The 22967-nt window shown below is 50.4% G+C and overlaps 1 protein-coding gene across 2 annotated transcripts in view; it reads right to left on the bottom strand.

The window, feature by feature from the left end:
- RNF43 (ring finger protein 43) overlaps positions 1 to 22967 on the bottom strand; it is a 57180-nt gene that overhangs the window by 2102 nt on the left and 32111 nt on the right. For both annotated transcript variants that reach the window (XM_090257438.1, XM_090257437.1), the window contains 7 exons: positions 12198 to 12320; positions 5875 to 5949; positions 5632 to 5763; positions 4889 to 4993; positions 3323 to 3484; positions 2739 to 2841; positions 725 to 2083 (listed from right to left, as the gene is read on the bottom strand). In XM_090257438.1, coding sequence (XP_090113564.1) covers positions 725 to 2083; positions 2739 to 2841; positions 3323 to 3484; positions 4889 to 4993; positions 5632 to 5763; positions 5875 to 5949; positions 12198 to 12320 — 2059 coding nt within the window. The remainder of the gene's footprint in view (positions 1 to 724; positions 2084 to 2738; positions 2842 to 3322; positions 3485 to 4888; positions 4994 to 5631; positions 5764 to 5874; positions 5950 to 12197; positions 12321 to 22967) is intronic.

The raw sequence follows: 22967 nt of genomic DNA, 5'->3' as shown, positions 1-22967 counted from the left end.
GAAAACGGGGAAGATCGGCAGGTAGAAGGCTCTGGAAGTGGAGAATTTGAGCAAATAAATACCAACTTAAAGTTGAGGATTTACATGATCATCATTGCTTGTAATATAGTAACAGGGATGCACTGAGCCCCCAAGAAAATGAAGTCCATCTTACTCACAAGGGTGCTTAAAAGGGAAGCCCTAGCTGTTCTCTTACCCCAGAGGACAGGAGACAACCTAAGGCCCCGCGGGGCTGCTGGGAACCACTCACGACCTTTTTTGTGTTTTTGCGTCACTCACATAGCTCCTCTCATATGGTCTGGTATTACGGTTATCAGTAATTATTTCTCCTCTATGCTCTCTCACGGGCAAGGGACACTTCTTGGCTTTCCTTGTATTTAAAGCTAATATTGTGCTGTATGCATTAGTATAGCTCTACCAATTATTAAAATATTGAAACATTTCAGTTTGAGCTGCTGCCCCAGACCACTCCACAGGCTTGCTAATGTCTCAGCCGCACCAGGACTTCCCGAGACCTGCCTATGATTTGGCAACCAAGGAACGGCACCTGGCAGAACCAGAGCACTCGTAGCCAGGATGGCGCTACGCCAGCTGTTCAGGTTTTGAATGTCACGCCTGTTGTACTTCTCAGCTTCCATCAACCCCGTTGTCTGACTGCATCTGTTCGGCAATATACAGCTCTAGCCTCCTCGCTCCACCACACCCACTTCCCCTGAGAACTCACCAGGCTGGGCTGGCAGCACCTGGCAGTGTGGGTAAGGGCACGGCCTGCCCTCTGGGGTGCCAGAGCTCCACTTGCAAGGCCCTTCCCCAGGTGGGTGTGGTCCCAGGGGCTGGCGTGGAGTCAGACACAACCACACAGGCTGTGAACTCGAGTAACAGTGGCCTGGGGCTTCTGGTAGCATCCTCCTGTCCAGGCCTGGAGGTCCAAAGATCAATGGGTGGGCCTCTGGGGACCAAGGGCATTCCAGGCTGGGGTCATAATGGGGAAGAATCTGGCAAGCTGGGTGTGCAGTCAAGTCCTGGGGCCGAGAGGCTGGGGTGGGCTCTGAGGGACCCCCTCGCCGTTTCCTCTGTGGGGGTCGGACAGGGAAGCTGGATTTCTGCAAGTGGAAGAGACTGCTGGGACTGGAACTGGGGCTGGAAGCGTTATTTAGGTCTGGGGCTGGCTCTGCGAGGGCCCGGGGCCATTTTGGGTTGGGGAGCTGCCCTGAAGGGACCGCTGCATTGGATCTGGTGGCAGCTTGCTGATCAGGAGCAGGCAGCTCTGGCTTGGGCTGTGTCCGAGGAACAGCAGGCCTGGACTGGAGGGTCCCAGTGTCGGCACCAGGCTTCTTGCCATGCCACTGGAAGCGCTTTTTGTAGTGGTGGTGCCGATGGCGGTGGTAGTGGACATGGCTAGAGACCTGGGCTTCCCCTTTGGGCACTACTGAGTCCAAAGAACGAGGCCGTGAGGTCACACTGGGCTGAGTCTCCACCGCCTGCAGCTCCCCTTCGAGGCTGCAGTATATTAAGGGGTCAAAGTCACTGCTGAGAGAGCTGCGGAAGGTAGAACTGCTGCCGTGGATACCTTGCAGGCTAATGTCCGTGCAGTTGACCACAGAGTCACTTGAAGAGCCATGACAGGGCCCCGAACTGGAGTCACTGGCTGGCCCATCTGCCAGGTAGCCACTGCGTTCTGTGCAGTAGCTTTCTGCAGACCCACTGCTGTCATGAGGCCTGGTCCGGCGTGGGGGCACTGGGCAGGTGGCCGTGTGCTGAGGGGTGCATTGAAGGTGGCTCCGACCCCAGCCCTGTGCAAAGGGATGCTGGGCCACTGCCAGGCGCTGCTGCTCGCAGGGAGCCAGGGGGTGTGCACCCCAGGGGAGGCGGTGGTGCCTGGGGCCCATGCCTGGCTCCTGGGGCGGTAAGAAGGGACCAGGTCGTGGGGGCTGAGCCACTGCAGTCCGTGAAGGGCCCAGCAGGTAGGCAGCAGGGAGGTGGTAATGGGCATGGCCGGGATGCTGACGAATGAGGTGTAGTCTTCGGCCTGGTTCCTGGTAGGATCGAGGGGGTCCCAGGGCCTGGGAGCATGAATCTCCCTCTGGAACAAAGAACCAAGAGCATAGGTGTTTGCACAAACCTCAGGAGGGCGCATTCAGAAAGGTGTGGCTCTAGCATACCTGTTTGAGTCTGCATAGCCTTAGAGCTCAGTCAGAGTTTGGGGGACCAAGGACATTCCTAACCTGCACATGCCCTGGGATGCCCTCGCTCCCTCCAGTCAGGTTGTCCCCTAAGGGTTCCACTATGCGTGTCAACCCCTGATCCCCCCATCAGCCATTTGGGGCTTTTCACCCAGGGCCACTGTGCGCCCACATTGCACTTTGGATGAATTAGAGAAAGGCTCTCTTTTCCTCATGATATTTCATTTAAATCTTTTAGAAACTGCCATAATATCCGAGTTTTGTTATAATAGGAGACTTCATTGCCAGAAACTTGGAGTAATAAATATACAAATTTAGATTTCGAATCAACAAAGTTGTCATTAAAAATACAAATAATTTTTAGAATAACGAAGATGCCTACCATGTGAAAGGCCCTCCCTCTCAGACCAGGCCTTTCTGAACAGTGCGCAGCTTAAAGAACTACTGAGGTAGTGCTGTTTTCTCCTCAGCTTCAAGGCAAAACCCCTCCCAAAGGGAAGCCATGTCCGAGACGCATCTGCTTGTACAGAGGGGAGACCTTGGCCAACCTCCTACCTACGATGTTGAACATGCAGAGGGGACAAGTCCGATGCTGATGTAGCCAGGGGTCCACACAGGCACGATGGAATTCATGGAGGCAGGAAATGACTCGTAGCTCCTGGAGAAAACAAGGGGGTACAAACCAAAGTTATCTGTAGCTGCAAGAGTGGCCAGGAACCAGGACATTCCCCTGACTCCCTCTGGCCTCTCCTATTTGCTAATGTCTACTTGCAAAAGACCTCCTAGTGGGCTCAGAAAGGTATGGGCTTTGGTATTGGAAAGACCTGGATTTTGCCACTTAGCTGCATGACCTTGGGCCTGTTTCCTAACAGTTTTCTGCTGACAAAAGAATAAAAAACTACTACCCTCACCCCTCCCGGTCATGACACTGATGGGGATAATGCATCTAAGGCACCCACTGCAGATCCTGGCACATGGTACACACTCAGCAAACAATAGTTCTCTTTCCCTGGAAGACCAGGAAAATAACCAAACCTCCAGGCTGTCCCCTCCCTCTGCCCCATGCAGGACACAAAGGACGCAGATGCAGCCAGAGCACACACACACCCCCCAGAGGTGAATGGTGAGCCCTGCCTTACCTGGCCCTCAGAGAACTCCTCCAGGCAGATGGCACACACAGGGGCTGAGCTGCAGCTGCTCCCTGAGTCTGGCCACTCAACCCGGGACCTTCTACAGCTGGCCTGGTACCTCCTGGTGGCCAGCTGGCTGATGGCCCAGGCTGTTCGCTGCTGAAGGGGATCCTGGGAAGAAGGGTAGGGCTCAGAATGGGCACGGGCTCCTTTTCCCTCACCCCTGGACCCCAAGCTGTACTCAGTTCCCAGTCACCCAGACAGATCATATGGTCAGTTGGCTACCTTTGAGAGTTTGTCCCCTTCCAGTTCACATATGGTTCTGCCAAGCAGGTCAAGCTCTCCCACCCCAGTGGAGAAAGTTTTTATCCAACTGACTGCTGAACATCTCAACTTGGATACCAACTAGCACATCAAACTGTGTCCAGCCCCCTCCTCAACTCCTAATGTGCCACAAACTGGATTCTCTAATCCCAATTAACCACTCCTAACCACACATCTGCCTTCTCTCAGTCTTCCCCATCTCAATAAATAGCAATTCCATTCTTGTAAATGCTCAGACCAAAATCTTGGTGCCATTCTCAACTCCTCTCTCTCACATTCTGTGATCAACCCGTTAGCTCTACCTTCAAAATATACCAAGAATTTAACTAAGTATCCCCACTTTCACTGCTACCTCCCTCACCCAAGCTACCACTACTGTCACCTGGGTTCCTGTAATAGCCTCTTAGTTGGCTTCTCTGTTTCTAGCCCCACTTCTCTGTAATCTAGTTTCTCAAAGTGGCCAGAGGGATCATGTTAAAAGTGAAGTCAGATCATGGCATTCCTCCTGTTCAGAACCCTCCCATAGCTCTCATTTCACCCAGAGTGAAAAACAAAGTCTCGACAATGCCACAGCAGTCCAGTGCAACCGGGCCCTCACGCACTCTGTCCTCGCCTGCTGTGCCCTCTCACTCATTCCACTCCGACCCCATGGTCTTCTCACTGCTCCTCAGATGTCCAGGCAGGCTTCTGCCTCAAGGCCTTGACGCTTACTGCTCTCTCCACTCAATCCCTTGTCCCCAGATACCTGCCCAGGTCACCTCTCACCCATTTAAGGTCTTCCCTGTAATGTCATCTTCTCAGTGAGGCTTCCTGACCTTACTTTTTAAAATTAACTTTTTCCCCTTTGCATTCCTTCTCCCCCTTTTTATTCTATTATTTTCCCTAGCACATACCACCATCTAAAATACTATATATTTTACTTATTTATTTTGTTCATTATCTTTCTCTTCCCACTACAATGAAAGCTCCTGAGGGAAGGGATCTTCTCTCTTTTTTGTTCCCTGCATTAGCCCCAATCCCTGGAACAGCACCTGGCACATAGGAGTGGGCTCACTGTGTTTGTTGAATGAATGAATGAGCAAACCTATGGAGAGAGGCTGCTAGAAATCAATGAAGTCAAAGGCAGTGTATGTAGATATAAACTGTTTCATGGCCATAAAGGCACCTTCTTTCCTCACTTTTCTTTCCTGCTCCCCACCCTCCTGCACACAAGCACATGCCCACCTCCACCAGGGAGCCCACCCTGCTCACCGGCCTGCTGTGGCGGGGGCGGCACCGGATGCGCAGCACTGAAGCCAGGATGACCACAAAGATGGTGCCCACCACCGTCAGGAGGATCCACACATCATAATCTGGCTGGGAGAATGAGCAGAGAGAGAGAGAGGGTCATACATCTGGAAGAAGCTGGGCCAATATGGCAGGAACACAGGAGCCCCAGTAACACAAAGATTGCTAAAGGGCCCCTTGAGTCTTCCAGCAGAGGGGATGGAGTGGGAAGAACCTGCAGGTGGGGCTAGGGGGTCCTCTTTGCCCATGGGCACTCATAGGAGAAGGTCCTCCAGATGTCAGCTGTGAGCGGTATTGTCTGAAGACCCAGGAGCTTGGGAAAAGGGGGAAAATGGACCCCCCGAGAGGTGGGAGCTACCCATTGAGCAGCTGGGTGAGGCTTGCCGCCAGCAGAGAAACACCAGCCAGGCTTCAGGGGGCCCCGGGGCCCAGGGTTTCATTCTGGCTCTGATACTCAGTGCCATGAAACCACAGAGCTGACAGCAACTTCAGGACTCTGCCGGCCCAATCTGTTCTTTCTGTGGATGAGGCCCAGAGAGGGAAGAAACTTGCTCAGAGGTGCACAGCTGGTGGAGGAAGTTGCACTAGGGGGTTCCTAAGGTCTCTTCAGTGCCAGGAGTCCAAGGGCTTTTGGTGGGAGATGCCATGAGACAGAGCGAGGATAAGAGCAGGTGCTGGGGCAGGGTCTGGAGAGCCTCAGTGCTTACCCAGGTAGGGGACTCCTTCAGCTCAATCCTCACATGGGCCTTTCGGTTCTTGTACACAAACTCCATCAGCTTCTCGGCATCGTGACCCCAGATCAACACCACCGGCCACGTCAGCCCAAGGGGCTGCTGCAGCTGCAGAGCAAAAGTGACCACAAGGGCTGGCATGTCCTGACTTCTCCGTCCCCTGGTCACTTTATCTCCTCTGTCCAGCCCCTCCTCAAACACCCCAGTGTCCCTGGGTACCTGTTCAGCAGCAGCCCTATCCTCAGTGATGTCAAAGAGGACGGCACTGGCTCCTCGCTCACCCGCCATTCGGGCCTGCAGAGACACACAGCAAAGGCCCAGCTGGAGTCAGAGAAGGACGCAGCCCAGCCATGCTCCCACCGCACCTCCTTGCCCGCCCGCCTGCCCCTTCCTAGGGTCTCGCACGCACTGCACCCCTGCGCATTCTCATGTAAGGAGTCGGTGGGACCAGGATCTCCTGCGCTGCCCTGAGCTCAGCCAGGTACTACTGCCTCCAAGGACAACATTTGGCCTTCCTTTGGTAATGGTACAAACCCTCAACAAGGGTTTAGTGGGTATCAGCTGGTCAACTAGGCTCTAAGGATAAGGCCAAATAAGGCAGCTCCTGCCTTCACTACGAAGTGTGAGAACAGAGAGTAGGGAGAGGACAGCACCCCAGAGAGTGAGGGTGACCATTCCCTAGTACAGAGAGGGACAGGGAGACAGCAGCTTCAGAGCAGAGATGGGCTTTCTAGAGTGCAGTCCTGCCTGACAAGAGGAGCCTGTAGGGCAACCCCCCAGCTCAGGCAAAGTTCCAAGAGCTTGGGACACTGTTCCTCCCCAAGGTCTCCATGGCAGAGCCCAGGCTCAGTCCAGCTCGTGGGCTCTCTCCCTGCCACACTCTAGTTTGCCAACTCTTCCTCTGGCTCCAATTCAGGGACTGAATGGAGTCCCTGTCTAGTGCTTTATCCCTTCCTCCTGTCCCTGAGGGGTGGCACTAGAGATTCAGGTGGGGAGGGACCTGAGAGGCTGTTCCCACAAGGACACAGCTGTACACATGTGCACATGCATGCTTGCCAAGGCTCCAGGAGCAGGCTTGGGGAAGCAGAATCTTAGCCAACCAGGCAGATTGAGAGCAGAGCCAGAAAGAGAACAAAAAGCTGCAATCTAGGGGCTCTGGGTGTGGGTTAAGAGAGGGGAGATAAGAGCTGAGGGCAGGGTGGAGGCACAGGGCATGGGACTGACAGACAGACAGACGCTGCTCCTACCCTTAGTGTCAGGCCTCTCTGCCCAGCACAGCCGCTTCCAGACTTCCTCCCTGCAGCAAGGGCTCACCTTGTAATGGATCAGGTTGGGCCCGCATGCCCCTGGGGCCCTGCTGAGTCTTTGGGGCCTTCCTGCAGGCACTGAAGGAGTTAATCCTTCTGCAAGTAGTGGTGGCAGGAAGAGGAGCCAGAGCTGGGGCTTACTCACACTCTCAGCGCTTTGATCTCTGCTTCCCTTCCCGGGGAGAGCCTGTTGGGGCAAGTCTCCTGCCAGGCAGGCCAGGGGAGCGGCCAGAGCTCCCGCTCCCTGCTCCCTACTCCCCAGGTGGCAGCAAGGCCAGCCCCCCCCCCTCCGCCCCCGCCCCCCCACCAAAAGGCAGCCTGCAGGCAGGGGAGCTGGGGGATGGTGGTGCAGACATTCAAGTGGGGCCCTGTCTTGGTCAGGAGAGTAACTTCCCTCTTTCCTCCTTCCTCCCTGAGAAGCTGGGCTGGGCCCTCCACCAGCACCCAGGCCCAAGCTTGCTGGGCTAATTGACTGGAAATTCACAGGACTCCAGAATGGAGTTACCGATGAAATGACGTCACAGTACCTTCAACTCCCTCCTGCCCACTTCCACCCAGGACGTCCACCCCACATAGCGGACCCCATTTTCAGAGCCCTCTGAGCTAGGCTATGGGAGCAGCCCCAGGGCAAAGGAGAGGGCCTCCTGCAGCTAATCTCACAGTCCAGGACTTGGCCAAGGGGTGGGGTAGTCACAGAACTGAGAATTCTGATCCTCGGTGCTGCCAGGGCCTCATGTTTCCCATCCCCAGAATGAGACCCTGGACCCAGCCCAGTCTGGAAGAGCATGAGGGAAGGGCACAGAAGTCCTTCTCTGGAGATTTTCTCACTTCCCCACCCCCTCTCTTTGAAGAATTGGTGTAGGAACAATGGAAAGTAATTACCATGTGGTTCAAACACCCCAGTCCATTACAGCCCATAATTACAAAGCTGTAAAAGTGATCAAAGAGAGAAAGTTGGCCAAGGGGGGGGGGGGGGGACAAAAAAGGACTTTCGGGCGGTGGGTGCCTGTATCTAGAGTTCTAGGAATTAAAAGCAAGCAAGATTGGGGGCCAGATAGCTCCCCGCACTGGGCTATCCATATTTCCTTCAGTCCACCTGCATGAGGGAAAGTGGGAAGGACGGAGGCAAGGAAAGCACTTCTTCAGGGACTGGAATCTGGAAGGCAGAGAGAAATGGAAGACTGGGCTTTAGAAAGACAACCCAGAGACCTCCGGGAGCTGCAAAGAGTCAGCTGGCCCTCTAGGGGCAGCACACAAGGCCGCCCCCAGCCCCCAGCAACAGGAGCCAATATAGCCCAGCCTTGGCCTTAAGTCTTCCTTTCCAGACACAGTGACAGTCTCTGCGCAGCTCCTCCTCATCAAAGACTGACTGAACACCTTCTATACCCAGAGCATCAAGCCAGGGAAGCCAGGCCTCCACAACAATTCATAATCTAGTTATGGAGACAAAGCATATGCATAAAATTATAATGCTGATAATAGACCTGTAGTTTCCAAACCTTTTTTCACTGCAGAGCCCTTCTCTCCACTACCCCCACCACCATAACACACACACACACACATACCTTCAATATACCAAACAGAAAAAAGTGAGCTGAGGCATGGGGGGGGGGGGGGGTGAGTAGGAAGGACCCTTGGTTTCCGCCTTTCCCAAGTCACCTCCACGAAACTTTGTGTGGAAGCATGGCGAGAGACCCTGGCAGTGTGCCAGCAGGGAGGGGTTTCTGCTCCTAGTGGGCTGGCTACGCTGAACCCATCAAAGATTGAGTAGAAGAGGTGGGATTCATCTGGGCTTGAAAGCAAGGGTCGGAGGAAAGAGAAGGGATAGAAGCTTTATTGAGACCCACTCTGCCCAGACTGCTGGTTTGAGTCCTGAATCTGCTACTAATTATTACCTGTGAGACTTTGGGCAAGTCACTTAACTGTTCTGTGCCTGTTTTCCTTTCTGTAAACTTGGGCTACTCATAGGACCTACTTCACAGGGTTGTTTCGAGGACTAAATAAATTAATCCATTTAAGCTTTATCATAGCACCTGGCACATGGTATATGTTCCTTAAGCATTAGTCACTATCACATCAGCTATTACTATGTTCTTTGCATCTGTGATTTCATTCAGTCCTCACAACAACTCTGCAAGGTGGTCATCAGCCCTCTTTTGCATTGAGGAAACCCAGGACTTCAGCCTTGTGAGTGCCTGGTCTCTGCGGCAAGAGACAGGGCTTGTACCCACCCGTCTGTCTGCTTGCCTCCTGAGCCAGCTCCTTCCACCAGGCAAAGGCCACTGCTCTCATCCAGGCATGAGGTGATAAAGGCCTGGGTAACCACAAGAATGGCTGTGGAGTTGCTAATAAAGAAACAGCAAGCAGTTTGGGTGGCTGGATAGGGGGAGAAGGGGTGGCGGTGACAAGAATGGAAGAGTCCAGGAAAATTACGAAGAGGGTTTCAGAGACAGCGGTGAAAGAAAAAAAAATCAGCCTTGTCCACTGTGAAAGCATGGGATGATGACAATAGTGGCATTGCAAGCATTTACTGAGTAGCTGGTATGTGCTTCGCATAAGGCTAAGAGCCTCCATCTGGACTTTCTCATTAAATTCTCATCACTGCCTTCTGATGTAGGTCCCATTGTTATTCCCATTTCACAGATGAGACACCAGAGGTTTAGAGAGGTGAACTAAAGTGTTCAGGAAACACGGAGGGGCCGGGAAGGTGCCGGGCTTCACACCCCGGGTTGTCCGGCTCCCAACTGTCCATCAATGGGATGGCCCCACTGAGGCTGGTCAATACATCAGAGCAGAGCCAATGGAGGCCAGTGGTTTTCAAACTTTCCTTATCAAAGACCTACCCTTTCTTTACCTATGCCTTCCTCGAGCTATTTTTTAAAAAATATATCTTACCTAACTAGCACCTTTATTACATAACACATTTTCCTATGAGATAACTTGTATTAACACATTGAACTGTGTTAATTCCAACCAAAAGCAAAAATTGAATATTTTAGCTAAGCCTATGGGACTCTCAAATATTGGAAGTAGCTGAAAGACTCACATTACTACCCTCACAGACTTCCTTCGGGCCAAGGGATCCCAGGTAGGAGCTACTCAGTCAGGTCAAAGGTTGGACCTGGCCAGTGAGACAGCATGGGGCTAGAGCAGTCCCCACCAGAGGTTCCCACCCAGAGATGGGGGTGAGGGGGTAGGGGGTGGGGAGACGCCAGGAGGGAAACTGAAGGGAGAGTGCAGTTGGGGAAGGGGGGTGGAAGAAGCGCGGCAGAGACCGCAGGGGCCAAGAAAGATGAGGTCACAGAGCAGTGACCAAGGTGCTTCTTCTAAATCCCTGTGTCGTGTGTGTGTGTGTGTATGTATGTGTGTTTAGCTTTGGCACCATTTGGCACTTGACATATATTATTTTGATCCTCACAATAATCACTGTTGGAAATAAAAGTCCCATTTTATGGTGATGGAAACAAAGGTTCAACAAGGTTCAGGACCTCCAAGAGCCAAGAGCACGGACCACATCCTTGCTCCCCAGTGTCTGTGCACGTGCCTGAGTGTGTCCCTTCAGGGGGCAAGAAGAAAGCCCGCTGTGCAGGCACGTCCTGACAGGTCGCCAGGTTTCGCAGGTATGTGAAATCATACTCTGAGCCCTTCTTCCTCCATCTCTCTCCCCACTCGCACTCACACTACCTAACACCAAGTACTTGTCTACCAAACGAATACATGAATGACATTTGTCCATGTTTTGTAAAGCAAGGGGAATGAAATAGCCAGAAGCAGGGTAGCTGCAGCCTCACAAAATCCTGCTGCCCCCGAGGACCCTCACAGCCTTGCAGACACCACACGCTCCAGCCCCTCCGCATGTGTCCTGGCCCCTACTGCCCACTTCCCCTGGGGTGCCCTCCTGCATCTGGCCAGGCTGGGAGAACATTTCACCTACCTGTGAGCACCACAGTTAGCAGTCCACCCACATCCCTGCCCCCCATGGGGTCATGAAAGAACCTGGACTGTTTCCTTGAGACTTGTGGCTCAGGAAACAGCGTTCAAGGAAGATCAGAAAATCCTCAAGGGAAGGGGATCTGGGCCTGAGTGCAGTGAGCAGGTACACAGGCAGGGACTGTCCCCCTCCTGGGAGCAGGACCTCATCCTCCAAGTCCCCATGACTGTGCCATGCACAACCTAACTATAGTCTGGCGTATGTCCCCATGAGAATCTTTTCACATGTGTTCTGTTTTCCCAGCCAGAATGGGAGGCAACAGAGCAGAGAGAGTAAAAGCCCAGGTTTGAGAACCGCACAAGGCTTGGTCCACATCTCAGCTCCACCCTTCCTAGTTGGGTCATCCCGGCAAGTTACTTAACTTTTCTGATCCTCACTCGCCTTCTATGTCAAACAGGGAATAATAATGTCTAGCTTTCCTGAGTGTAGTGAGAAGAAAATAAGGCAACAGATATAAAGAATCTGCCCCACGTCTCACCTGGCACAGGGCAAGCACACAGGGAACAGTCATGTTAAAGCAGGGATCGGGATGCAAACATTTGCAGGACCTGTGAGGTGGCAGGCCATCAGGAGCAGGGCCACCAAGACAGCCCATGTCCGGAAAGGCCACAGCAGTGCCCCATGGAAATGTGGGGCCACCAGTCTGCAATATGGGAGGAAGAGCAGGAACTCTTCAAGAGGCAATAGCTTCTTTTCCTGCAGTTCTTGTGGAGTGCTCAGCAGACAGTTCCGAAAGATGGAACAGTCCTCCAACTGGCGCCCTGTTTTCTCTGATGCTGGGCAGGGGAAGCGGTTCGGGACCTTCCGGGTGATGGGGTTGGAGATGGGGTAGGGCACATGCCCTAAGTGAGAGTCAAAACGTTCTGCTGGTATGGCCCTGGCCCATTAGAGCATCGTCCCGATACACCAAGGTTGCGGATTCAATACCCAGTCAGGGCACATACACGAGTGAACCAAAGACCGGAGAGTGCATAAATAAGTAGAACAACAAATCAGTGTCTCTCTCTCTCTCTCAAAAATAAAAAATACAATAAATAAAATTAAATAAATGAAAAAGGTTCTGCTGGTAGCTGGGTGGTGGGAAAGGACAGAGGCCTGAGTTTCCACCTCTCAGATCAGTCATGGCTTAGGAAAACCTGTGTGCATTGGGCTCATGTCACTCTAAGGAGACAAGGGGCCACAGAGCACAGGGGCCTCTCACAGCCTGGACCTGGGTGTGTCTGTGGGGTCGAGGGTGCATCTACCTTGCTGGCCAGTGACAGGCAGGGGCGGGGGGCCCGTTGCGGACTCTCCAGCTTGACGATGCTGATGAATCCAGGCTCCAGATTGTCATCGTCACTGGCGTTGCACAGGTACAGGGGGTGGGACTGCAGGGAGAGAGAGAGAAAGATTAGGGAGGCCGTAGGGACCAGAAGTAAGCTGTGAGCGCCCAGCCTTCTCCACTGTTCTAGGAAGGTGGCAGGAAGGTCCTTGGCACTTATTAGCTTGCCTCATGGTAAGCTAGTAAGCATCCATTGTCACTGCACGAGTGCCGGAGCCAAGGACACATGGGGGTGGGGGCAGGTAGGAGTGAGAGGTGGCCAAAAGGGGGACCTGACTGGGGAGCCTGCTGCAAAGCAGCCCTAACAACCCTCAAGCCATGATTTTCCAAACAGGTTGGACGCAAAGGGCTCTTTCCCAGGTCCCAGCCTCTCTCACCTCCTAATTCTTGTACCTGCCCCCAAACCCCTGGCTAAGAGCCACCTCAGTGCTTTCAGTATCTTGCCTTCCCTCCTTGCCTACCCCTCCCCCACCCTGCAGTGGTGGGTGCTGCTGGTGACTCCTGCCCCTCGGGATGCCCCCTGCTGCAGCAGTCGCCTCACAGAGTCCCGTCTCTCATGGGGCTGAAGTCTTCTCACTCGGTGCTGGCTTGCTCCCCTCAATGGCCCCCTTTGCCGCTGCCCTGTGACCGTGCTGGGGTTAAGTAGGTCGCTGACAGGCAGGAAAGACTACTTGGAGGCGAGGCTTGGCTCAGAGTTAGGCCTTGAACAGCACAGTCCCTAGGCTCTCTGAGAAGTATGGCAGCTCCCGTCTGAGACCTGGGCTCCTGCCCTGCTGGTACTGAGCAACGACTGGGGGGAAGTGAGCCCAAAATGTGCTAACAGAGGCCTGAGGACCCCCTCCTCACAGGCACAAGACTGCCTGTCCATCCACTCGCTTCTCACTCAAGGCGATTCGAATACCCATGTGAAGCTAATTTCCCCAGAGTGCTGTGAGAACAAAGTATGCGTTACTTGGCCTTGGATCATTCTGTGGGCCAGGGGTTCCCTCATGGAGGAAACCCAACGCATCCTGGCAAGAAAGGGGGTTTCCTACCAGGGAGCTGCCCACTCTTCCCTCTTGGCTGGTGTCGAAAGGACTTCCAGAAAGAACCATCAGAGGAACCAGAGGACTTTGACTTTCTGAAGCTGATAATGTCAATGATGGATTTAAAAGCAAAGTCACTTTTCGAAAGAACTTTCACGCTATCTCCTGTCACCGTGTTACTGCCGTCCCTTGAACGTGGTAGGTTCTCAATAAATGTGCCCTACCTCACTTTGAATTGTATCCTAGTGAATAAAAATGGCAGGGCAGGGGATGTTGAGATGGGAGGGAGTTCCTTTCTTGCTTCTAGAATTTAAGACTATTAGTCTGCTAGTGATCAAGGTTTAGTGTAGGCTGGGGCATAAGGTTGCAGGCTGTTCTCACATCAGTGAGGCTGTAGTCCCTGCCCCAACAAGCTCCATTAGTCTGTCTGTCTGCCCATCCGTCCAACCACACAGACATTCAGTTCTTCATCCTACCAGTAACGAAGGCCCCCTTGATGCCAAGCAGTGTACAAAACACGGAGGAGTCCTGATGAATCAGACAGGTTTTTGCCTTAAAGAAGCTTAGAAGACAAATGTGCAAACACATGGTATTGTGATGTTATCATGCAGGTTCATTCAAGGGCCTGCGGAAGGGCCCAGAGAGGGGGCCTACCAATCCTACGTGTGAGGGTAGGGTGACTTCCATGCTTCTTGGGTACCGAACAGGCATGTGTTCACAGGGGAGGGTGCTTTCCCGGCAGAGGAAGTGGCCTGTGCTGAGGCGTGCAAGCACAGGCCTGGGATGGGGAGGGACTGTGGGAAATTAGGCCTGGTGTGGAAGACAAGGCGGGAGATCAGGCTGGAAAGGTCAGCAGGAGCCAGACCACAGAGCAGAGACCATAGATTTGCACTTGAGAAGGATCTCCCTAGTGACTACAGCGGAGAGCTTGCTGTGGCGAGGAGTCAAACGTCAACCGGTCCAACAGAGCAAAAGCTGGAAGACTTTCCTTCAGGACAAGAGGCAGCCACAAATGTCTGCTGCTTTGCTTGATCCCTCCCCATCTCCAATCCCTACCATGCTACCCATGGTCCAGCTTTCTTAAGATAGCTCCAAGCGATCTCTCACTGACCAGAGGGTCCCCTGAAAGAGGGGAGCAAGTCACTTTGAAGAAGAGTAGTCTTTAGAGAAGGATTTGCTAATATTCAGCCACGTCTCTGCACCTCAGGCCTTCACAGCGCTATATTATAGAATGCCTCGGAGGTGAAGGGAAAAAAACTAACTATGGAAGAGGGAAGGGGAAAAAAGGAAGCATTAGTAAAATCCCTCTGGTGTGCCAGAGCCTTTAGATGTTATCTCATTGGGAGGTAGGTAGGATTATCCCCATTTAAAAAAAAAGAAGCTTGAGGCTCAAAGTTAAGGTCACACAAGATTAGAACCCAGAATACTTCCGGTTAAGATGGAGGCATAGACAGACATGCTGCATCTCCCTCCACAACTAAGAAGGAATACAACTACCTCAAAACCAGAGACAACCAGAAGTTCCAGAAAACCGAGCTGCATGGAAGTCCAACAAACGAAGATATAAAGAAGAAATACTCATCCAGACAGGTAGGAGGGGTGGAAAGGATGCAGTGTGGCAGCAGCAGTGGCAGGCCAGTGGAAAGCACACTCGCACGTTTTAAAGTCAGGAGGGACACCTGGGGAGCTTTCCCAGCTCCTTACCAGACCACGCAGCTCATGGTCCCAGCACCGGGGAAAATCAAGCCTCATTGCTTCTGACTGTGCAAACCAGTGGGGATTGGGGCAGAGGAAGAAACTGCCAGTCTCTCAGCAGAGTCCACTTGTTTAAAGGGCCCATGGTCCTAGAACATCCACAGACCCATCCACTTTGGGAATGATAGCCAGGGCAACAGCTATAGAGGCACCAGTCCCATACGGAGGTGGGAGAAGTGCCTGGAAAAGGGACGAGTGCTGGGTAAGTGGCATTGTTCCCTCTCTGACCCCTCCCTCCACATACAGCACTACAACATGGTGAAATGGGTTGCCCTGTACTTACGAGTCCCTAAGGCTCTGCCCCTTACAACATAACAGGAGCGACAGCTCTACCTAAGACACAGAGGCAGACAAATACAGGAGCCTGTCATGATGAGGAGACAGAGAATTATGGCCCGAAAGGGGGAATGGATTAAGGTTCCAGTGGGAGGAACTAAGTGATGAGGAGATAGCCAATCTAACAGATACAGAGTTCAAAACACTGGTGATAAAGATGCTCACAGGCTTGACAGATATGCTTGAGTATGGCAAATGGTTAAGAAGTGAAGACTATGCTAAGTGAAACAAAGGAAAATCCACACAAAACCAATGGTGAAGGGAAGAAAACCGGGGTTCAAATCAATGATTTGGAACATAAGGAAGAAACAAACAGTCAACCAGTACAGAATGAGGAAATAAGAATTGAAAAAAAATGAGGAAAGGCTTGGGAACCTCTGGGACAACTTTAAATATGCCAATATCCTAATCATGGGGGTGCCAGAAGGAGAAGAGGAAGAGCAAGAAATTGAAAACTTATGTGAAAAAATAATGGAGGAAAACTTCCCAAATTTTGCGAAGGAAATAGACATACAAGTCCAGGAAACACGAAGAGTCCCGGGCAAGCTAGACTCAGAGGGGACCACACCAAGATACATCATGATTAAAATGCCAATGATGAAAGATAAAGAGAGAATCCTAAAAGCAGCAAGAGAGAAGTGGAGAGTTGCCTACAAAGGGGTGCCTATAAGACTATCAGCTGATTTCTCAAAAGACACTTTGCAGGCAAGAAGGGACTGGCAAGCAGTATTCAAAGTGATGAAAAGCAAGGACCTACAACCAAGATTACTCTATCCAGCATAGCTATCATTTAGAATGGAAGGGCAGATAAAGTGCTTCCCAGACAAGGTAAAGCTAAAAGAGTTCATTATCACCAAGCCATTATTATATGAAATGTCAAAGGGACTTATTTAAGAAAAAGAAGATCAAAACTATGGACATTAAAATGACAACAAACTCACAGCTATCAACAACTGAATCTAAAAAATAAAAACAAAATCCAACTAAGCAAACCAGAATAGAATCAGAATTATAAGTATGGGGATAATTTGGAGGGTTATCAGCTGGGAGGGGGAAGGGGGAGAAATGGGGAAAGGGTGCAGGGATTAAGGAGCATAATTGGTTGGTACAAAATAGACAGGGGGAAGTTAAGAATACTATAGGAAAGGGTGAAGCCAAAGAACTTATATGCACGACCCATGGACATGAACTAAGGGGAGTGGGATTGCTGGAGGGATGAGGGGTACTGGGCAGAGGGGAGCGAAGGGGGAAAAAAAAGGAACTACTGTAACAACATAATCAATAAAATAAACTTAAAAAGAAAACGATTAGAACCCAGCTCTGTCTGACTTCATCCTCTGGAGTCATGTGACTCCAAATGAACTACATAGTCAACCCTCCATTATTGATGATGATGATGATGAAGATGATGACAACGATGATGATGACAGTTTACATTTATTGAATGAATACAGCCTGTCATTGATTGTTCCGAGCACTTCTGTGTATTGACTCTTCATCCTCTTAACCCTATGAGGCAGAAACTATTATCGTCTCCCTTTTAAGGATGAGAAAATGAAGGCAGTGAGAGGTTAAGTAACATGCCTAGAATTACACAGCTAAATAAGAAGAAATGAAAAGAAGTGTTGTATAAGATTGGTTAAAAAAAAACACAATTGAGAACAATTTCCATTTGACTTTGACAACCTGATACCTTTCCTCACCTTATGATCAAGGAAATTTGCTTTCCTAATTACACATTTCTAAAGCAGAAGGGCCCAAACACGAGTCCCTGAAACATTAACGGTGTCTTACAGGATTCTGTCCTAGGCCCTCTTCTCTTTTCACCCTCCAAGGTGTCCCTGGGTGACCCCAGATAATCCCATGGCTTTGTTTTCCACAAAGATCTTGTTGATGATGTATTTGCAGCGAAGACCGGTATTGAGTTCTAGACTCACATACCCAACAGGTAGGAAGGACCTAGATGTTTCTGCCTGCAGAAATTTAATGATACACCTCAAAGTCAGCATGTTCAAAATTGAACTAAATCCTTTTGCCCATCAAAACTGCTCCTCCAACGTTCCCTATTTTAGGGGTTGGCATGACTCTCAACCTATTCCTCAAATCAGATGTTGTGCCCCTAGTCTCCTCTTGTTTTCATCCTCTACCACCAGAATCAAGATGCAACCAATCATCAAATCCTAACATTCTATCTCCTCAGTATTTCTCTTATTTGTCCTCTTTCCTCCATTCCCAACGGCTCCTCTAACACCGATCACCATCATTGCTATTCCAATAACCTTTTAATTGGGGTCACTCACTCCCCTCAGTTCTCTATATTGAAGCCAAAGTGGTCTAAAATGCGAACTTGAGCATGTCACTCGCCCACTTGAAGCTCTTCAAAGGCTCCTTATAGCAATTGGAATAAATTCTGTGCTTTTAAACAGAGCCTAAAAGTCTCTGCCTCGAGGCTTACCATTCCCTTCCCACATTTCCTCCTCCCTGCAGCCCATGCTCCAGAAATAACGTTCATGTCCCCACTTTTGGCACTTGCTGCTCTGTCAGAATAGGTTGGAGGCCACTCCTCTGGGCTCGCTTAGCATCCTGTATTTCTCCAATCGTAGACCTATCTCGTAGTATTTCAGTTGTCTGCTTCTGTCTCTCTCCCCCAGGACTGGCCTCCACTGCCCCCTCGGTGCCTGCTACACAGTTTTCTTTTATTAAATACTGAAGGTCTACAGCAGACTACTGATAGTTAACTTTAAAAATGACACAATGCACTCCAAAAATCTGGATCACAGTGACTTTGGGAAAGGAATCAAAGGAGATGGTGAAGAGAGATTTGGGTGTTTTGCATTCAATACCTCAATCATGTGATAATACATTGAGATAGTGAGTCTTATTTTTTGCTGTTGTGGAAGAATAAAAAAAGGAGAGCTATTAATAGTTTGTTCTGTGTCTTTTCCCTCTTCCCATTCTAAGAAGATAGCTCATCCTTCTATTTCCTTGCCTCAGGTGCATTTGCCAAAAGCAAATATCTTCCTGGTGTCTGCAAGACTGAACTCAGGAGGAAATGTAGGTGTCCTGAAGGCAGAAAAAAGCGTGCTTGTGTGTGTGTGTGTGTGTGTGTGTGTGTGTGTGTGTGTAAGGAGGGAGGCAAAAGGATCAGAGTCCTTGGAACCCTAAGGGATGGTAGGAGGCTCCTGAGGATGAGGGCCAAGAGAAATGGGCTTGCAGGATTCGTGGAGGGTGGGGCTGGGGAGGGCTCCTGGAAACTTGGTGGACTTAAGGATTCATTATTGTTACCTGCATCTTCCTAAAAGGCTAGGCGGTGGAAAACCCCTGTCCCGGATGCTTGCCATGAGGGGAAATTTAAGAGGACTCGCTCTCAGGGTCCAGGCGCCCTGGCTGAGGACTCAGCTTTGCACACATACCTTATACACTTTCATAAAGATGTGTGTTCCATCCTTTCGTGGCGTGTGCTGTACTTCATATTCTGGGTCTGTTCTCTATGTCTCTATCTTCCTCCTTAAACTTATTTGTTCTGATTTCCTCTCTCCCCCCCAAAACAGACCTAAGATTCAAACTTCTGACTCCACCATTTACCTAGGAAGCCTTGCGCTGGTTACTTTGCCTTTCTGAGCCTCATACTCCTCATTTCAGAATGGGAGAAAGAAATGCCTCCCGATTATCACGAAGACTGGAGCTACTAGATCTACGCGCCTTGCACAGAGCCCCACGCGACCAGTGCTCATGGAATGGAGTTGTTTTTATTATTACGTTTGTAATAATAAAATTCTCCTGATTCCTGGAAGGGGCAGAACTCTTTCTGACTGCTTGTCCCTCGGCGATCTCAGCAGTGCCTCTGAAGGCCAGCGTTCCACAAGGCACAGTCTGGGACAGCTCATTATCCACGGTCACTTCCCTCCTGTGCTCAGCCCTCCAAACCCCACTGAACAAGCTCTTCCAGTTCCCAGCCCGACTCCTTCCCATGCTGGCGGCCATGTGATCTCATTACCTCCGCACAAAGGGCATTCCAGGGCTCAACTGAGCCCCGAACTTAATGCTGCTCTTACGTTATCTGTGGCATCTCCTCCTCTTGGGGTGTGTGATTTGCGAGCAATTCTTTACTGTCTCCTGTTTCGCAGCCACCCTCCTCCCCCCACCTCTGCTGCACTAATCTCTTACTTCTCTGATTCCACATACAGACCTTCACCCAGGCCTTGGACAGGTAACTTTACTGCCTGCTACAATTTTGCCTTTGTAATCAGGAACATTGGCCAGACATCAAAGGCGCCCTTCTCCCCATTTCCTCTTTTCCGATTTTATAATCATCCTCTTCTGCACCACCTCCATTACCTGAACTTAGAACTACCTGACTTTTTATCTCAGGCAGCAGGACACACCAGCATCGTAAAGTCAAGCTCCTGTAGCTAGGGGGTTGGGAAAAACCAGATTGGCTGGCAGTTGCTGCTTCCGGTTCCCAGCACCAGAATAGCTTCCGAGGCCAGTTTGGTCACCTTGCCTTTCTATAAAGAGTCCGATGCTAATCTACAGGTTAATCCTAATGGTGGCTGCTTAGACTTGCATTTGGGAACCTCTAGACCTCATTCCCAATATTACCTTAGCCTGTGGCTTCCTCTTTGGGATAGGTGAGTTGGGAGGCTAGGGACTTGTCAAGAGGAGTCTCCCTTTGTCTATTTTGCTAACATGTTTTCTCAAGGAAAATGGATTCCTGTTTAACTGTGTAATTTTTTAAGGTGCAAAAGAAAATACCGCTGGTGGGATGAGAGAAGCATAAGCTTGTGCCACGTGATGGGAAGGGACTAACAGAAAGAGGGTGGATGCCAGAGGCCTCCAGGATTTCTTACTCTATCTGGAAACCCTTCCTCAGGAGCCTGGTGCTGGTGAGCAAGAAGGCTGGCAAGAGAACCGGAATGTGCCACTGTCTAATAGGAAGCAGGGTGACAACATCTGAGGGAACAAACTGAGCTCAACCAAGAGGCTTTGCATATTGTAGACCTTTAGTATTTGGTAGATGAATAAGTAAAACTCAATTTGAATCCAGTTGCCCTACAGTCAATAAAAGAGATATAAGCCCTGGCTGATGTGGCTCAGTTGGGCTGGGCATCATCCCATGGACCAAAAGGTGGAGGGTTTGATTCCTGGTCGGGGCACATACCCAGGTTGTGGGTTCTAACCCCAGTCAGGGTGGGTACCATAAGGCAACCAATAGGTGTTCCTCTCTCCCTTTCTCTCTCTCCCCTCCCCTTTCTCCCTCACTAAACGCAATGAAAAAAATGTCCTTGAGTGAGGATAAAAAGAGAGAGAGAGAGAGATGAGTTGAGCCTGGTTCCTACCTGTTAAGGGACATTCAAAACTTGCATTTTAAAGATGAGGAATGTCAGACACGTTGCGGACTGCCCACAGTTATACAACTAGTTCAAAAGAGGCTGAGGTCTCCTGAAATCAACCCCAGTCTATTCTACTTGCCCCCTCCAAGGAATGCACGTGGGGAAGTATTCTGTGTGGCACAGCAAACATTAGCTGAGTATTATAGTGCATGAATCAAAGGCTTCAGGACCTCCATTGCTAGTTTTTTCAAACTTGAATAATTCTTAGCAACAAGAGAAGAGCAAGGTCTGTCTGCTCCTTTCCCCCCCAGGCCTAGGCTCTTTCTTTCCAGCAACCTCAGCTTCCTTCCTCTCCCCTAGGGCTTATCTCTTGTCTTGTCCTAGCCACAACAAAGGCAGCCCAACCCAGACACTGTTCAGAGATGCATTCCAGTGAATGGTCCCTGTTCGGTTAGGATGAGAAAGGTGTGTCCTGAAATTAGAGGTCACAGAAGCTCAGACCCAAATAATGGTTATTCAGCCAGACTACCATTTCCTTCATTGTCTCACCCCACACTAAAGACTTCATTCTTCAATTTAAAAATTCACCTGTCCTTGTCTCAGCTTGTGTCCAAGCCCCATGATGTAACTGGACCCTCCAATGGCCCCCATGGTAGGGTTTTTCTGATCCCACACTCTGTCTGAGTGTTGTTCGCAGGGTTATAACAAAGTTATAAGCAGGAAAAAGAAAGGGAGGAGAAAGAAGAAAGAGCTAATAACTTGTATCAGAGAAGAAAGCTTAGTTGGTAGTAACCAGACAGGGAGAAGGAGAAAATCTCAGCCATGCAAGAGGTAGAGCTTTTGTCCATTATATTCCCACATAGAAAGAGGTCTTGTCCTGACTCAGCCCAGAATAACCTCTAGTTACAGGGGCACCAGGAAGCTGCTCATGAAGTTAAGAACAAAGGAGGCGGAGGGGGAGCCCATCAAATATCATCTTAGTTACATCAGTGCTCTTTGGAAGGAAGACTGTAATACAGGATATCAAGGTTCTGAAGCCCATGAAGGTGAGAAGACACCCCAGTCATGAGGTTTGGACCCCCTCCCTCCACCAAGTGAGGAACTCAGGGCTCCAACCACCAAGATCCTTCTAGGAGGCCCTGAAATGTCATCTGAGTTCTGCCATTCACTAGTGACCACTGTCCCAGGGAGATCTTGCCAGCTTCACACTGACCTTCATCCTGTAGAAAACATCACTGAGGGACCCTGTTTAGCTGTCTTGTTCAAAGTGGTCCTCTGCAGCCCTGGCTGGTGTGGCTCAGTTGGTTGGAGTGTTGTCCCGTAGACCAAAAGGTCGTGGGTTCGATTCCTGGTCAGGGCACATACCCAGATTGGGGGTTCAATCTCCAGTCAAGGCACAAGTGAGAGGCAACCAATTGATATTTCTCTCTCACGTCAATGTTTTCCTCTTTTCTTTCCCTCCCTTCCCCTCTCTAAGCATGTACTCAGGTAAGAATAAAAAATAAAAAAAAAGGAAATGAACAAAGTGGTCCTCTGCAGAAAGGCTGAGGTCTTGACATAGGTAACAGTATTGCTGGGGGTAATACCTACTCCTCATTTTCCCAGGATAAGGGTCTAAGAAGGCTTTGGCCAGGGGTCTTCCTAGTCATGGCCCAAGTGCATACCCCAATGGGTTTGTTAACTAACTCTCACACTTGACCCAATGTGCTGTTTGCAAATAGCCTGACACAGTGTGCTTTATGGTTTTGCTATTCTTGTTCCAGCCAAACTCATGCCAGAGATGGTAGGAAGTTAGAAACCTGCTGGAAGCAGGTAGTGTTTTCTTTTTAGTTAATTATTTAGGTTAAGATTATAATGCTGAAAAGCCAAAGATGACTCCTAGACAGTCCTTGTGAAAAAAGACCAAAGAAATGAGCTTGAAGAGATCAGATGATAGGCATAGCCGGATTCCCAGCAGAGCTGCTCAAGTGTTGCTAAGTTTGGTGCTATCAATGCAAGGGTGTGAAATGGCTAAATTTATCTGGTTATTTCGCACACACTCCATGTCTCTCAGGCCTGGTCTCTTGCTCAGAGGTTGTAGGGATTTCAAGTTGCCCTGCAAACTCTGCTCCACACTGACCGCTGTCTTCCACATCTGGCTTCTAAGCCCTTTGAGGGCAGATATTGTATCCAAATGGGCCAGCTGAGCTACAGCGACACTCAGGCTTTTAGTGTCACATTGTGAGTGAAGATGGGGTGAAGCTA

This window comes from Furipterus horrens, unplaced genomic scaffold, assembly GCF_987537825.1.
Source record: "Furipterus horrens unplaced genomic scaffold, mFurHor1.1.pri manual_scaffold_11, whole genome shotgun sequence".
Classification (NCBI taxonomy): Eukaryota; Metazoa; Chordata; class Mammalia; order Chiroptera; family Furipteridae; genus Furipterus; species Furipterus horrens.
The sequence above is the reverse complement of the archived record's forward strand: the minus strand, read 5'-3'. Positions and strand labels throughout refer to the sequence as shown.